Raw genomic sequence first — 15,604 nt, 5'->3', positions numbered from 1 at the left:
TCCCAGCACTGCTGCCGTCCGGGGAGAGACGCAGCCTGTGCCATGGGAGCCAGCAAGGGCCTGCCAGGGCAGCGTGCAGGGGAGGCGTAGCTGCAGAGATGAGCTGGGGCCCTGCTCCATGCAGGCAGTGAGCTGCGTCCAGGGGGCTCACTCAGATCTGTTTGCCTGTGTCTGTGGACTCATGGGGAGTGCGTTTAAGGGGATACAGGACCTTTTTGGTATCTTTGCACCCACCTGGCAGAGTCACTCAAACGGGCCCATTCGCCTGGGCAGGATTGATGCTGTGCCAACCCGTCGCCAGCCCCGGATGCGTGCAGGAGGGAGGCTGCTGGCAGGGCCCCGAGGACGGGGGTCTGCTGGCAGTGATGGACACTTGTTGGGGTGTGGGCTGGGAGCACCGGTGAGGTCTGTATGTGCTTTGTCCTCCTTGCATCCAACCCACTCGAGCCCTGACCTGTAGTAGACCCCTGCCATCCCATCCTACCCCGCTGCCCATGCCCGTGGCACCTCTCCCACTGCTCGGGTGAGGGACAGGGCTAGCCCCCCACCCATGGGCATGGCTGAGTGACTTCCCTGCAGATCCTTGCCAATCCCCCCACCCCCGCCAGACAGGAGAGAGAAAGAAAAGAAAAAGAAGTGGCTCTTAGTTGCTGTAAAGGGCTGGCTGAGCTGCCCCTGTGCAGAGGTGAGGCGGCTGGATGGGGCTCAGCCTCTCCCATAGTTTCCAAACCAGAGCAAAACAAAGCAGCCAGGGGAGCTGGCACAGCTGCCTGTCCCCTGTGGAGGGATGCTGCTGGAAAAGAAGCTGTGCTCTGGGATGACTCCTGCCAGCACCTCTGGTGGGTGACACCCCAACCTGGCCACAGTGAGGAGAGGGGAATGCAGCCAGCCATTGCACTGGCTCTGTGCTTCAGCCCCCCATGCCCTCCCCGGGGGAACGCCAGGCCACCCAGTGATGCTCTGCCCACCCCATCTAGGTGGGATCTGGGCAAGAGGAAGAGGACTGCCCCGCAGGGTCTTCGTTTTCTTTTCTGCTCTGGTGATTAAGCACTTGTTTTTTGTCTCCCCCCCACCCCTCTCTCTGCCCCTGTCTATTCTAGGCTGACGTCTGAGGTCACTGGAATGGGCGCACTCTAATTTCCACCCACCATCCTCCACTCCGCACCACCCGACCCTCTCCAGCCACCGGCACTCCACCCAGCCTGTTCTGCCTGTACATTTACTGTCTTCCCTTTGCCTCCACAGATACTCTTCTCTTTACTAACATATATATATATATGTATATAAACACATGGGCGCATATGCACACATTGGAACGTTTCTTTACAAGCTCTTTGCTCTGTGCTCCCGAAGCTGCTCCCAAACTCTTTGGTTATGGTCCTTGTTTTCAGCGTTAGGGTGTTCATTCTTCATCTGCTTTTTGGGGACAAGGGAGGGGGGAGGAGGGGCATTGTTTTTTTCTCTCACTGGCAAGACTTCAGGAGCTGGCGGGGTCTCTAGTATCAGTCTAGCATAGCTACCTATATGTTTGAGTTGACATTGGCGGTACTTTCTGTAGCATATGGACATAATGATGCCACCCAGAGCTGTGCATATTTCAGATGACTTACTTTTTCTCACCCTCCTTCCTTTGGTGCTCTCCCTTGCTTGTCCTGGCTCACCTTTGCAGCCTCACGCCCCTGCCCTTAGGCTAAGGGCATATTTTTCATCCCGTGTCATTTGGGAAGCAGAAGCCAAGTACGGGTTCAACCCACAGGCTTCTCTCTTGGAACATGGCATGGTCCAGACAAGCCCATTTTCCTACTAAACTAAGGGAATCACACACAGAGAGATACACACAAATACTCTTTTTTTTAACTAACAAGCACCTGGAAGTGGGAAGAACTCAGCTGTATGGGATTCACACCCCCAGGGGCCTCTGAAAGCACTCTTTTGGCAATCCCCCACAAGCAAAACCTCAGGAAGCTCTGTGAGCCAGCTGTGTTTGTCGTTGTTTGTGTTCAATAAATGTCTGTGCAGCTCTGGTACTGATGGGCTCCGATTGTTCTTCTCCTGGGTCTCCCCAACAATGCCAGCCCCGTCCTTCCCTCTGCATCCTTCCACACCTTTTTAGCTACTTGGAGGGAAGGTGGGGGTTGTATGCAAGAGTTCTCAATTTTTTATTATTATCATTATTATTACTATTATTACTACTATTATTTATCATTGGCATAATAATTTTTTTTGTTTCATTTTTTTAGAGAAATGACCAATGCACTTCCTGAGTGGTTCCATGCTTTCTGGTTTTTGGGGTTTTTTTGTTTTTTTTTTTTCCAAAGGGAGAGTATTTGGCTTGCATAATCTTTTGGTTTTCCCTGAGATTAATTTATAGGTTATGGTGTGACAACCATCATGTCTCACTGCCCCCTTGTCTGGACGGATCTGCCATGTGTGTCTCCCATACCCTTCCCCAAGACCCTCTGTGCCCAGCCCTGCCTTCTGCTTCCAGGCTTGTCTTCTCTCTCCTGCCTCTCCAGCAGGGAAATGTACATTTTTCATCTGTTAATTCTGATTGTCCCTTTTCCCGGATTGCATATGAGGGGACCATGATACACTGTGTCCCCAGACAGCTGAAGCAGCCACACAGTACATTTTTGCACTGTACCACATGGGAAATGCGTTGTTTTTTGAGGTGAGCCCCAAGACTTTCTGGGCCTTTCCCTCTCTTCAACCCTCACTACCAGCAGGCACCACTGGCAGTTTCCCACCCTTCTCCTGCCAGGATGCTGGCCCACTTCTCCTCCTGTCTCCAGTAGTGCTTGCTCAGCACTCACACAGGCTGTGTCAGGGATCCCAGGCGATGCCACTGCATCAGTGGAGCCAAGGATGGGCAGGGGGCTGTGGGCTCCAGCAGGGAGCTGCTGGGGGTGAGAGCACAGCCCAGGAGCCCAGAAGGGTGAAGGTGGTGCCACTGAGCATCAGGGTTTGCTCTGCCCAGGTATCCTGAAACCTGTGCATGCTCAGCTGTCTGAAGCATTCCAAGCTTCTGTGGCTGAAAGGTGCTCCCAGATCCTCCATAAGGTGCATTGCTGCTGTCTTCAACCCCTTGCCCTGCTCTCCCCACTTTGGGTTCAGCTGTGCCTTTTGGGTTCAGCTGTACCTTTTGGGTGGCCCAGCGCCACACAGGCTCAAGAGCATCCTGTGGTTCCCCATCCAGAGGAGCACAGTTGCTGTGGGGAGTGCTGAGGGGCTCAGGGGGGGCCAGCAGCCCTTCCTGTCACCTCCCCCACGTATTTGTGCTGATGCTGAGGATGGAGGGAGGCAGGCACCAAACAGGGCCTCCTCCAAGTCGCGAACTGGCCAGCAAAGCACAGACCCACCTGCCAAGGTGGTGAGTCATCTGTTGGCAAGGAGCACTCCTGATCTTCTCCTGTTCCTCATTCTGCTTTAGAATAAGTGTTTTATCTGTTGGAAGAATGAAATATCTGTGTGTGAGACTCAGTGAAAATAACCACCCTGGTGGCCTGGGGGGTGAGCCACAGCAAAAGCTTCACCTCCCACTGCCACCATGCTCCATGGCAGCCTGGGGTGCTGTCCCCTCGGAGTGGGATGGTGTATGGAGGAAGCCAGCCCATCCTGCCATTCTTTGCTCCTCTGTGGGGCTGTAGGACAAGCTGGAGCATGAGGAGAGCTTCATGAGAAGATGGAGGCACAGCAGCAGCAGAATCACGTTGACCAAGACTGAGAAATCCATCCCAGGCCAACAAGGTTGTGGGATTTAGACACCTGGGGAAGGCCAGGTAGTGTGACAGCATCCTGGACACAGAAGTGGCTTTGCACAGTGCCTGCAGATCATGGCTGCTCTGAATTCCTCTGCTCTGTGTGTGTGCTCCCTGTGCCATTCCCCACCTCCACTGAGACAGTGCTGCCGAAAATAGCAAATGCCAGGTTGGGGCTGCCAGACGCAGCTGAGCTCAGAGGCTGCTGGAGTGGGGGAGCAGACTGCAGCAAAACCTCTGCAGCCATCCCCACACCAGCGAACCCACTGATAACACCCCCTCTGGGCACCATCCCCATCCCAGCCCACTGCCAGGCATCCATCACCCAGCCAGGCTGCAGGAAAGTCACCCCAGGAATCAGTGGTGAGGCAGAAGAGGCTGGATTTGAGTGTTGCTCGTTGTGTCAAGGCTTGTGCCCCCACAAGGATCTGTGCTGATGGGAGTGCTCCAGGGAATGCTGGATGCAGCCACAGGGGGACAAGGGACAGTCCAAGCAGTAGCATTCACCTGGGTCACCTCACAGGAGCACTGCACAGTCATAGAATCCTAGAATATCCTCAGCTGGAAGGATTCTGCAAGGATCATTGAGTCCAGCTCCTGATACTGCACAGGACAACCTGAAGCATCCCTCCTCCTGGCATTCCCTTTGACTTCACAACTTTTCTTTGGGGGTCACATTGCCAAGCTTATTTTGCAAATTTATAAAGGAAAAAAAAAAGATGAAACTGCAGTGTTATGTGGGAATCAGATTATCCATCATCATCTGGGCTTGTGTGAGGTTTGGAGAAAGGTGTTGAAACCATTGCAGCATCTCTTGGGAGCATCTTGATCTCAACAAGGATAACAACAAAATTACAAGGAATGTATCAAACTCAGCTTTGATTTCCTTGGGATGACTCAAAAGGAGATTTGCTATTTTCTTTGGAAGGAGCCTTAGTGTTTTGCTTTGATTTGTGATAGGTCTTGCGTTTCCATTTTAGATGAACTTGAAATACTGTGATGATGCGTCCACAGCCATGCCACTGGGAAAAATCTCTAATACTACTGTGAATAGTCAGTACAAGGTGAATGTCCCAGTTAATAAACAGAATAGCTTTAGTACATTGCTTTTCTCTCCCAAAACAATGCAATGTTATCCAGCCAGAATGATTTAAAATTTCTGGAAGCAACCAACTCAGTCAAACTCTTTAGGAATGAATTATTTAAGGGGATATTTTGATTTTGACTGGAAAGTATTGGTCCAGTGCCTCCTCCTGCCCCTGGACTGTGGGGATCTCCATCAGAGAGGGGCCAGTTGAGGTCTGTGCTCAGCCCTGTGGCCTCAGCAGAAGGTCCCCACTCCCCCTGCATATCCTTGTTGTGCTCCCAAAATTGTTTGGAGTATTTTTTTGTGCATTTTTCTCCCCCTAGACGGTATTTGCAAAACTAGTACAGAATAAGGCTGAAAAAAAATAGACTGTTTCCCCTAAGGGAAAGTGACTTTCACAGGGGAGACTCTTTAAATTTCATCCTCTCTTTGAGCTGTTACTCCAGCATTTGTTATTGTGTCCATGCTGGTCACTTTTAATTATATTAATTCCCAGTTTATGCTCCATTACCATGGGTAATCTCTTGTCTCCTGTACGGGCAGAGGTAGAGTTTCTGGGGGATCTCTGCGTGGTGTGGCAGGGATGAATGCTTAATCCCATTTTCTCCTTGGCCACAGGGATGGAAGGCATCTTCCCCTAGCCCTGCCGGGCTGCAGCCCCCGCCCCGGGAGCGTAGCCGGTCCCCGGCTCTGAGCGCCTCCGGCTGGTCACTAGATGTCCCCATTGCCCAGCTTTTCATGGATCATGGACAGCCACGCCGGGATGTGGGCGGCACTGGGATGTCCGGCGCTTCCAGCCGCTGCGCCGGTGCGTGCAGAGGACATCCCGCGCTGCTGGAAAGGGAGCGGGCTTCTGTGTGTGTGTGTCCGTGACACTGGTGACGGGCAGTGGCATCCCGCGAGCGGGACACTGGCACCGTCCCCCGATGTAGGAATGGTCCTGTCAGTGCTGGGACCTTCGTGGAGCCAGCCCACATGGGCAAGGATGTGTGTCGAGCACAAGCCATCCCCTTATGTTGGCCGGAGCCCCCTCTGGCTGGCAGAAGGACAAGGTTTTGCTGGGGAGGTGCAACGACTCTCCATGCCCGTGGTCCCCAGGGACGCATTCCCAAGCTGCCTGCTCTGTGCCTTTGCTGGCAGCAGGAGCCTCTGCAGCTGCCGGAATGACTTGGTCATGGTAGAAAGGTCATGGTCTCCCATATAGTCCCCCTGCTCCCATGCTGGATGTTACAGGGAGCTGGGACTCTGCGGAGAGGGATATTTTTGCTTTCCCTTCAAAAGGAATGCAGCTGCAGATCCTGATCTGCTGTGCTATGCAGAGAGCTCCAGGCCCCCGTCCAAAGGGTAACGTGGCAGTGACTTTCAGGAAGTACTGAATGTACCAGATGTGCAACTCCCTCCACCCAGATGTGCAGCCCTCCTCCCACTCTGTCCCAGCACCCTTGTCCTGCAAAGAGGAAGAGGACACTCTGGATCGCTCCAAAAGCATCCCAGAGATCAAACACAGCCAAGTTCAAAGCCAGGCTGGCTCTGGATTCCCACACTTGTGTTTAGGCAGTTTAACCGCAGCGATGTCTCTTCCTAGAAATGATGATCAAGTCCATTCTGCACAAGGAGAAGAAAACCAGCCGGGAGATGGGGATGAGGATGGAGCAGTGGGAGGGGGCTTTGGGTGTGAGCCCCATTCTGAACCACAGAACTGTGGCTGATTTAGGACACGTGTTGTTTCCAGAAGGAACTGCTTTGATCCCGAAAGGATAGGCTGGAATGTGCATGAGGACTGGAATATTTGAAGCACACTTGGAGTGCTGTGTCCTGGTTCCCTGCAGGCAGTGTCACTGTTTGTCCCTGGGGAAAGCCTCTGTCTGAGAGAATTTGTGTCTGGATCAATTGGGATGAGTGGTGCTTGTCTCTGGAGCTTCTCTGGGTTTTGTTGTGTCCAATGGGACTGGGTGGCACAGGATGCCCCACGGGAGGGTGGGCACATTGAGGGCATGAGATGCTCTGTGCAAGCATGGGCACAGTGGTGATGGGCCAGCAGCCAGCTGGCAGTGTGGCCAGGCACACGGAACACCGAGGGATGGGGTAGCATTGCTCTGGAACTGAGGAGCACATGCACAACTTGGGATCAAACCACAGCAGATATCCAACAGGATTTCCCAGTGCAAAGAGGAGCAGGCCATAATGTACTCATCCAAAAGCAGTCAGTTAGCAGTGTGGAGGGTTTTTTGGTGGGAAGACATTGAAGTGATGTAACCTGACACTGCTGCTGCAGCTGGTGATGTGGTTTTCCCAAGGGATGCTGCTCTGTGTTGCCAAACACGTAGTCATGCTCCCAAATCTCTTTCAGGAGCACTGCAGAGGAACTGTCAGTAAAAAGCCAGTTAAAAAATGCAAACCCAGAGAAACTGCCATCTCTATGCTTAAAACAAATTTTCAGTTGCAGACTAAAATTTATTCTTGTCGCAAGTAAATGTCCCCTCGACATATTTTGGGCTGAAATGTGATTTCCAGAGGCAGGGCGGTGCAGTGCAGTGCCAGGCAGAGCTTGTAGGGAATGTGTGCCCTTCCCCAATGCTCCTCTCTCAGCTGCCCATCACCCCCAGCACAGCTGTGCCCTTGCTCATCACCCCCAAATCTTGCTGATGGGGTTGAGCAGAACCAGCTCTCCACAGTCACCATCCCTGCAGCCATGGGATTGTAGGGCAGAGAAAGGGCAGATCCTCAGCCCAGCAACAGCCGCAGTGTGTTCAGATGGCTTCTCTGAAGCTCCCAAAAGGCTGCTCTCAGCCCTCAGTGAGAGCCCATGAGGCAAATGCAGCATGCCGGGCAACCACCTGGGCTCACCTGGCAGCCCAGCTCATGCTGGATGTGTTTGGTGTGAGCTCCCAAAAAGGGAAATTTGTTGTCGTGTAGCAGAGCTCTGTGTGGGCATGGCTCCTCTACCTTGGCATTGTGGGGTGTGGGTGATTTCAGCATCACACTGGAAGGTTGCTCAGGGTGTTGAAGCAGCTTCACGTTCGTGTAGCCTGAGAGGCCAGGAGGCACCGGTACCGGAGTCTTGACTGATCCCTGACCATCTCCTTGCTTGCCCTTCCAGCTCTGCAGACCCTGACCCCCACGGGAGGAACACCTTCACCCCCTGACTGGTGCCAGTGGCTGATGCTTGAGCCCCCTCCGAAGATGCTGCCGGCTTCCTGTGAGCTTCTCCCACTCCTTCGTGGCACCCTTGGGGCCACTGCCTGAACCCCCCACCCACGGCTGTCCAGACCCTGCTCCCTCAGCCGGGGCAAGGGGCAACAGCGGGCTCGGGGGGCTGGGGCAGCAGGTCTCAGGAGGACAGCAGCTTGCAGTCAGCGTGCAGCGGTACCCACTGCGAGCCAGTGCTTCTCACCACCCTTGTCTGCGCTTCCTCACGCCCCTGATGCTTTGCAATGTATTTCGTGGCTTATCTGTGTCAGCGTAATAAAGCTTTTGTTGCTTGAGGTGCCCTCCATTGTGAATGGAATGAGGCTGGGGTGCCCCCATAGCACAAAAGCCTCAATGCCCCCAGAATGGTTAATGGGGAAACTGAGCTCATGAAGCAAACTGTGGCTGGGGAAATGGGCCTCAGAGCCCTGGCTCCACTCAGCATAGGGAAATGATCCCACATGGGAGCAGGGCTGCCAGGAGGGAGGTGGGAACAGGACAGGGGGAGCACTGCAAAGAGAATCTAGAGCATTCCCGAAAGGCACTGACGAGTGGGATACATTATCCAGCAGGAGACGTGTTTATAGCAAGCGTGAGTCACTGCCAGGCCTTGGGAGCAGCCCAGCAATCCAGGGGCTGCTAGGGATCCAGATGGTGTACAGGCTCACCATCCAGCCTCACACAATGGCAGCTCTCAAATACACCCCACCAGCCCACCACGTACCAACCCTGCTGGACCTTGGAGCAGCCCTGGTGCTATTTTTGGACACATTGGGGCATGGTTTTCCTCTGGGATGCTTCCTTTCTACTCGAGAACAGGAGCCAGAGCGCTGCTCGTGCTCTGCATGTTGCCCTGGTGCAGGGAGGGTCTCCGTCTCCAGCCTACTCAGCCCTGGGCTTGACACACATCCAGGAGAGGCCAGCACTGCCTGCCCAGACCTCTGCCTTATGTGGAAACAAAGGCAAAGAAAAGCTGTACTAACCTTTTTTCTTCATCTGGAATTATATTTTCCAAGTGCACATCATCCCTTCTCCCATTTGGCACTGCAAAGGGGCTGTGGCAGGCAGGCAGGGCAGTTCACCCTTCTCTACAGCCTTGCTCAACCCTAGGGAGCAGCAGCCCCAAATCTCTGTGGAAGCTGGAAGTCATCCTCCCTTTGTTTGTGCCACCTCTGACATGCTCTTGCCTGGGGTGCCCAGCCCTGCTCCCTGACAAGCCAACCACAACGTACAGCTCCAGGCCTGGCACCCACTTTTGACTAAAAACCAGGTTTTCTGGGCTCCTGCTGCCCAGGAATTGGTTGTATGCTTTCACATGGAGAAAAACCCCCGTTGTTGTCCCCATCCCCTTCCCAGAGCAGCAGCGCCATGGAGACCACCCCAAATCAGGGTGTCACCACCTGAGAGCAATGCTTTGGGAAACATGGCTCAGGGCTCCTTTCCCCCCTCCCTGCAAGCCCTGGGCCATCCATGAAGCACCTTCTGTGGCCTTTGCTGAGCTGGGAGATTTTCCCAGAGTCAGAGCTAGCCCTGGGTGGGAGCAGCCCTGGGGAAGGACTCAGTGGGGCTGTGTGCGCAAACAACCCCAAAAGTTATTGTGTCCACCCACCCCAGCACATGGCTTGAATCCCTGCCCAGGCTGGAGAGGTGGGATGCAGAGGGATGTGAACCACCTGCATGCACTGGCTTAACCTCTGCAGGACTCATCAGCTGCAAGAGAAAGCTTCTGTGCCCCACTGAAGGCATTTAAGGGTGCAGAGGCCCCACAGCCCCATTCATTGCATCCAGCCCTGTGTGCTGGCTGCAGCTCCATGGCTTCCTGCTGAGAGGGTGAGTGTTTGGAGATTAAAACAGTCTGTTTACCTTTGGCTGTGCCTCTAAAAAATAATAAACTTGGGGGAGGGAGATGCTTATCTTTACACCCTGCTGGGATTCCCCTGGCTGCAGCTTGTGCTGGAATCTGCTGCATGGAGCAGAGGAAATAGGCTTGAGGAGAGCAAACCTAGAACCACGGGGCGTTTGGGTTAAAAGGGACCCTAAAGCCTGTCTCATTCCACCCCCCTGCCATGGGCAGGGACACCTCCCACTGTCCCAGCTTGCTCCAAGTTCCATCCTGCCTGGCCTTGGACACTTCCAGGGATCCAGGAGCAGCCACAGCTTCTCTGGGCACCAGTGCCAGGGCCTCAGCACCCTCACAGGGAAGGATTTCTTTCCATATATCCAACACAAACCTACTTTCAGTGTAAAGTCATTCCCCCTTCTCCGTGGCTGGATGGTTTGCATTTGCTTCTCATTGCCTGTGAGAGATACAAGGAAGATGCTCGACACTGCTTAGAGTGGGCTGGGAAGGCATTCTTGCCAGGAAGGATGGCTGACTTGTTTCATCCTTCTAGGAAAGGGCTGCAGCTGGATGTGGCTCTGGGGTGGAGGGAGCTGGGCTGCATGCCTTCCTGCATCACAGCACTGCTCTGGAAGGGCACAAACACATCCAGAGCCTGGAAAGCTGCTGGGGTGGTAAAAATAATGAGTATGAACATGCACGCTTAATGAAAATGGGAGCAGAAACAGCCTGGGAATGGGCTACTGGTAACTTCTGGGAGTTTGTTAGACACGTGCAAGCTCCTGGGCTGGGCTGGACCATCCCTGTGGAAAATATGGAAAGGATCCGGCTGGCTCTGCGCTGCACTGTGCCAGGAAGCCAGCTGAGATATGCAGAGAGGGCAGCCAACAAGGAGGATGCTTTTTCTGTTCCCTCCCAAGGCTTTGAGATTGATGCTTTGATTTGATGCCTGCATCCACACGGATGCAGAGGGGGGATGCAATCCACAGCAGAGGAAAATCAAGTTCTCAACCTGTGTAGCTTGTCCCTTTGCAGTTCAGGGATGCAGGCCGGGCTCTGAGAGTGTGGGGCTGGGTGGAACCTGCATTTGCAGTCCCCCAGCTGGAAGCAGGGCTGTGTCTGGCAGCTGCTCCGCTGTTCCTCGAGCGCCTGGGACCTGCCTTCCCCAGGGAACACGTGCCCAGCCCGGCAGGCATGCTCTGCTTCCTGGGAATCACCCAAGCCACGCCTTTTATCGCAGAAGAGTGGAAAATATTCCCTGCTCAGCTGCTGATAGGGTTAGTGCATGGTTTTCCACCCATTTTTCCTGGATGTACTCCACAAGAGGGGGCTCCTCTGTCCTCTGTCCCTCCAGTGATGTCCCCAGGGCTGAAGGTGGCATGTCCCAGCGTGCTGCTTTTTCTCTAAGAACAGGAAGACAGTGCAGGTGCTGCTGATCTTTCTGGTTTGAGCCAGTTTTGTTCCCAAACAATGACGCTCCCAACTCCCGAAACCCCAGGCTTTGGGCTGTTTCTATTTTCTGAGTGTAAAATGGAGGTGGGGTGAAAGTCCTGGAAGTGAATCTTGCTGCCCACCTTCATGCCTTCCCTGTACGACAGAGGAAGAGAGTGTGACTCTCAAACTGTGAGGCACCCCAAATGTGTGACATCCTGGCATCCTGTGGCTCCCCCGTGAGTCGAGAATCCCTGCAAGCACGGGGGTGGCCCAGGAAAAGGATCTTGAAAGCATTATCTCCTCTCCTCCAGCTCCCACGCCATATCCACAACCTCCCTCTCATTCGACCCTCTCATCTTCCCTAAGAAGCTGAGCCAAGCTTTCCCACAGACCCAGACAGCTATTAGGGAAATATTATTACCAGATGGTTTGGTTTTTTCCATAAGAACGGAGGCCAGAGTGAAGTAATGGGGAAAACATTAACCCAGCACGCACCATCCTGGGTGTGGGGACGTGGATTTGTTGCTGGAGCCGTGCTGTGTCTGGCTGTGCCAGCATGGAAGGGGTGTCCAGAGTGGGCTGGAGGGGAACGCTCACACCCTGTGTGTGCTGGATGGATGTGAGCTGGAAATCCCCACTGGAGTGGTGGTCACCCCATGAGGTGGCTTGGGAAGGGAAGAGTGCATCCCCAAACAGCACTGGAAGGGAGGGAACGGTCCCCCCAGCCAGCTCGGATGCAGCTGGCAAACAGCACAGCAGGGAAGTTCGTGCCGGGTCAGCGGTTTGGAGAAGCACCATGTCCCAGCTGGGCTGAGTCTTCTGGGGCGTCTTCGAGCCCTTAGCAAGGAAAGGGTGCCAAGGGGCCGCTTCGTAGGACTGTCTTCATTTTGAAAGATGGGTTGTCTCTTCCACGGGGTGTTTTTGCAGGTGGGTGGATGCCAGACCCCACTCTGGTGCTGTCTAGGCCTGCTCTGCCATGGTGAGATTCTCCCAAGGCACCTGTGGGAGAGGTGATGTTTTCCTGCTCGAAGGGGTTTCTCTGTTGCCTCCTTCTACAGAGATCCACTGTGGAAAGCATAATTATCATGAGCAGAAGCATCACAAGCCACATTCTTTCCAGGGGGGTTTGTGGTTGGTGCAGCACGGTTGCTTCTGTGGCGCAGGACTGAGCACAGAGATGGGGGGGACACTGGGATAGGGGCTGGGACAGACAGCTTGGAGTCCTACAGCCAGTCTGGGGAGGTGCAGCCCCTGGTAACCAGACACATGGAAACATCCATCATCCCAAACATTTCCATCACTGGGTGCCCACGTCCCCAGGAGTTGGGGGGAAGGTGAAAAAGATGACTCAGGCAGTTGGCAGGACACTGGTGTTCTTTGTGTGTGGCTACAACCAGGGAAATTTCGCTGTTCCCTAACTGGGCCATCTCCCAGCACCATCTGACGAGACAAAGTAGCCCCAGCTGCAGCCTGGAACTCAGTCCTTCTCTGCTTTCCAGAGCACCTTTTGGTTCTGTATGTACTGTTGGGTTCAATCCAGGCTTTTCCCATGGGAATTAATTTCAGCTCCTTTCCATGTTTCCTGTGGAAGCACTATTTTCCATTTCCAAGTGGATTTGATTAAAGGGAAGAAAGGGTTATATGGAAGAGTTAATATCAGAAAAACAGAGCAAACTCACTCTTTTCGCAATCTCTGGGAGGAGAAAAAGCAAAAATTCTGTCCCAAGTGCATTTTTTTCCCCAGCAGCCAGTTTGGTCTGGAATTGGACTGAAAGTTTAGTGCAGTGCTGTGGTCTGGGACTGGGGAAGGAGAACACCCATTCTCTGGGGCACTTAGGCACAGGCACCCTGGAGGACCTTCCCTCACGCATCTTCTTGGCACTCCAGAGGGAGGAGGATAGATGGAGGAGGTTCCCTGCTCTTGTCAAGAGAGACAGAGCCATAGCGCTCAGTTTCTCTGGCCTTATCTGGACAGGAGGGGGATGGGGACATCCTTCACAGGCATGTATTTTTGGATTTCAAGACAGGGTGGCTTGCTGCTAGTTCCACTGACTTGGGAGTGGATTTGTTTCCTGCAAAACTAGCTCGCACTCGTCTAAAGAAATAGCTATTCAATGTCCTGAGGACACTGCTGGCTGTTGTCTGTGGTTTAGCACCACAGACCCGAAAAGACAATGATTTAAAATGCTTTGGAAGCTGGACACTGCTCCAGTCCAGAGATCTGGTGAGATGCTCCTGGGACATCCTGCCTGATGACAGTCCTGGGGGGGCCAGGCCTGGGTTCCAGGCAGGGACTAGGGTCCCCAGGGGAGTGGGAGGAGCTCCCCAGGGCATATGGGGTCTGACAGGCTGCAGCTACTTGGGGGCCTTGTACGGTCAGCAGCCGCCTTGCACAGGCCATACCATGATCATTAAATCTTTGCTGACACAGCCAGCTGGCCTCCAGCTTTCTCCAGCTCTGCAGAGCTGCTCCCAAGAGGGGCTTGCTTGTCCCTGCCCGCAGGGAGGGAGAGGTCAGCTCTTCTGCTTGGGATAATCCCCTGTGAGGGAAGAGGAGAGAGGAAGGGAGAATGCTAAGAGGAAATTACTCTGCTGAGCTGATCTGTGAAGACAGATCCCTTCCCAGCCACCCCTTTCAGGGAGCTGCTGGCTGGTTTTCAAAATCCCAGGAGAGTTCCCTTTTGGAAGCCTGAGGAGGTGTGTTGGAAAGCCAGATCAAGTCTGATCCCCATGAATTGTCAGGCAGCAGGACTTGTCCCTGGGTGTGCTCGCTCTCTGGAAGAGCATCATCAGTAGATTTGAGATATTGTGAAAATTTGCCTTGCAGTGCCCTCATCTCCTGGTGCCATGTGTGCAGCCCTGAAAAGCCCACACACCTCAGTGCCCTGAAAAGCCCACACACTAGGTAATTGGTTAGACTTGATGATCCTTGATGGTCCCTTCCAAATTCAGCTTATTCTGTGATTCTGTAAATTCATGTTGGAGTGAAAAAAGAGTGCCTGAAGGGTTTTTTTTGATTCATGAAGTTTCAATTCAGCACAGTCTGCAAATTATTTTCCACTGTTTCTAGATGCTACTTATCCAAAGAGTCATTATTTGATGTATCTGCCTGTGTAGAGTGGACAGGGTCCTCCACTGCTTTAACTTGTAATCAGTGGAACATCTGGGCTCTTCTGAGTTATCTCAATTTGCGACACCTCCAACAGCCAAATCTGCGATGTTTCCACCTGACCATCCCCACAGAGATGCTGTCAGAGGACAGGCAGGATGACAGAGGTGGCGGCAGCCCTGCATGGTCCCCCAGCGCGGCAAGTCTCCCACTGCCTTCATGCCACCAGCCTGGGTGCAAACTTTGTTTGTCAGCTGGGTTTGTGCTGTTGACTGTTTGCTCTTTGGAGCCATCAATGTTTTATTTAATGCTTTATTTTTATTTTATTTAATGCTTTAAAATGTTTTATTTAAAGCTTTTGGTGCCCTCCTATACTTTTGGGAGCAAGTTACAGCTGCAGCTGTACCAGGGTCAGCCCTCAGGTATTTCACCTCTCCCCCTACCCCTCCATAGCAATTAATGCTCCCACCCATGTGAGGTTTGGCAGGACCTGGGACCTCTCCAGGACTGTCTCCAGCACTGGCCATAAAGAGCAGATGGTCAATACCACCTTGGGGTGCCTTGCTGTAGAGGTCCTCAGGCTCTCCTGCCATCTTACCGAGCAAGAAGATGCTCATCTGCAGATACCCCTAAGGACTTGTGCTCGTGCTTCTACCTCCTGGCCTTGACAGATTTGACCCTGTTCCCAGCTCCTTGCCCTGAGCATGGCCCTGAGGAGAAGGGTTTTTTGCAGTCTTGGGTAACCCTGTGGGTTTCTCCTCAGGAACAAGCCTCTCCCATTCCTGACTGGCTTGAGCAGAAAACCCTGAAACTGAAGAAGATGAAGAAAGTGCTTCTCCAAAAATGTTTTGCATCCATGGTGCCCCCCTGCCCCCAGCTTCAGCTGTGCCACGTGGTGGGGACTCCCCTAGGAGAACCCAGACCAGATGTCCTGCAGGTTGGGATGTGATGGGAATTCCTGTCCCCATGGTGCAGCTTTCTTGGCCCGGGAGCTGAGAGAAAAGTGCTGGCAGATGTCCCAAGACCCCTGCCCCAGCAAGCAGGCTGAGCCCCAACACTGGGCACTGCCTGTTCCAGGGCTCCCTGCAAGGCTTGTGGGGGTCCCAGGCACCAGAGGCTGGGCTGCCATCGCCAGTACAGCGACATCTGTAAAAAGGGTAAGGAGAAATGCTTCCTAAGTTTGACTC

The 15,604-nt window shown here is 53.5% G+C and overlaps 1 protein-coding gene across 23 annotated transcripts in view; it reads left to right on the top strand.

Annotated features, from left to right (window-relative positions):
* PCBP3 (poly(rC) binding protein 3) overlaps positions 1–15,381 on the top strand; it is a 61,471-nt gene extending 46,090 nt beyond the window's left edge. For 15 of the 23 annotated variants that reach the window (XM_039700966.1, XM_039700963.1, XM_039700964.1 and 12 more), the window contains one exon: positions 7,946–8,310. In XM_039700966.1, the coding sequence (XP_039556900.1) occupies positions 7,946–7,991 (46 nt within the window). In that variant the 3' untranslated portion in view covers positions 7,992–8,310. Of the gene's footprint in view, positions 1–1,100; positions 2,029–7,945; positions 8,311–15,180 lie in introns of those variants that run through there. The other 8 variants (XM_039700977.1, XM_039700974.1, XM_039700969.1 and 5 more) reach the window with 2 other exon arrangements.
* The last annotated feature ends 223 nt before the right edge of the window (positions 15,382–15,604 follow it).

This window comes from Passer montanus, unplaced genomic scaffold (genome assembly GCF_014805655.1).
Source record: "Passer montanus isolate IOZ18808 unplaced genomic scaffold, ASM1480565v1 scaffold147, whole genome shotgun sequence".
Taxonomy (NCBI): domain Eukaryota; kingdom Metazoa; phylum Chordata; class Aves; order Passeriformes; family Passeridae; genus Passer; species Passer montanus.
The sequence above is the reverse complement of the archived record's forward strand: the minus strand, read 5'-3'. Positions and strand labels throughout refer to the sequence as shown.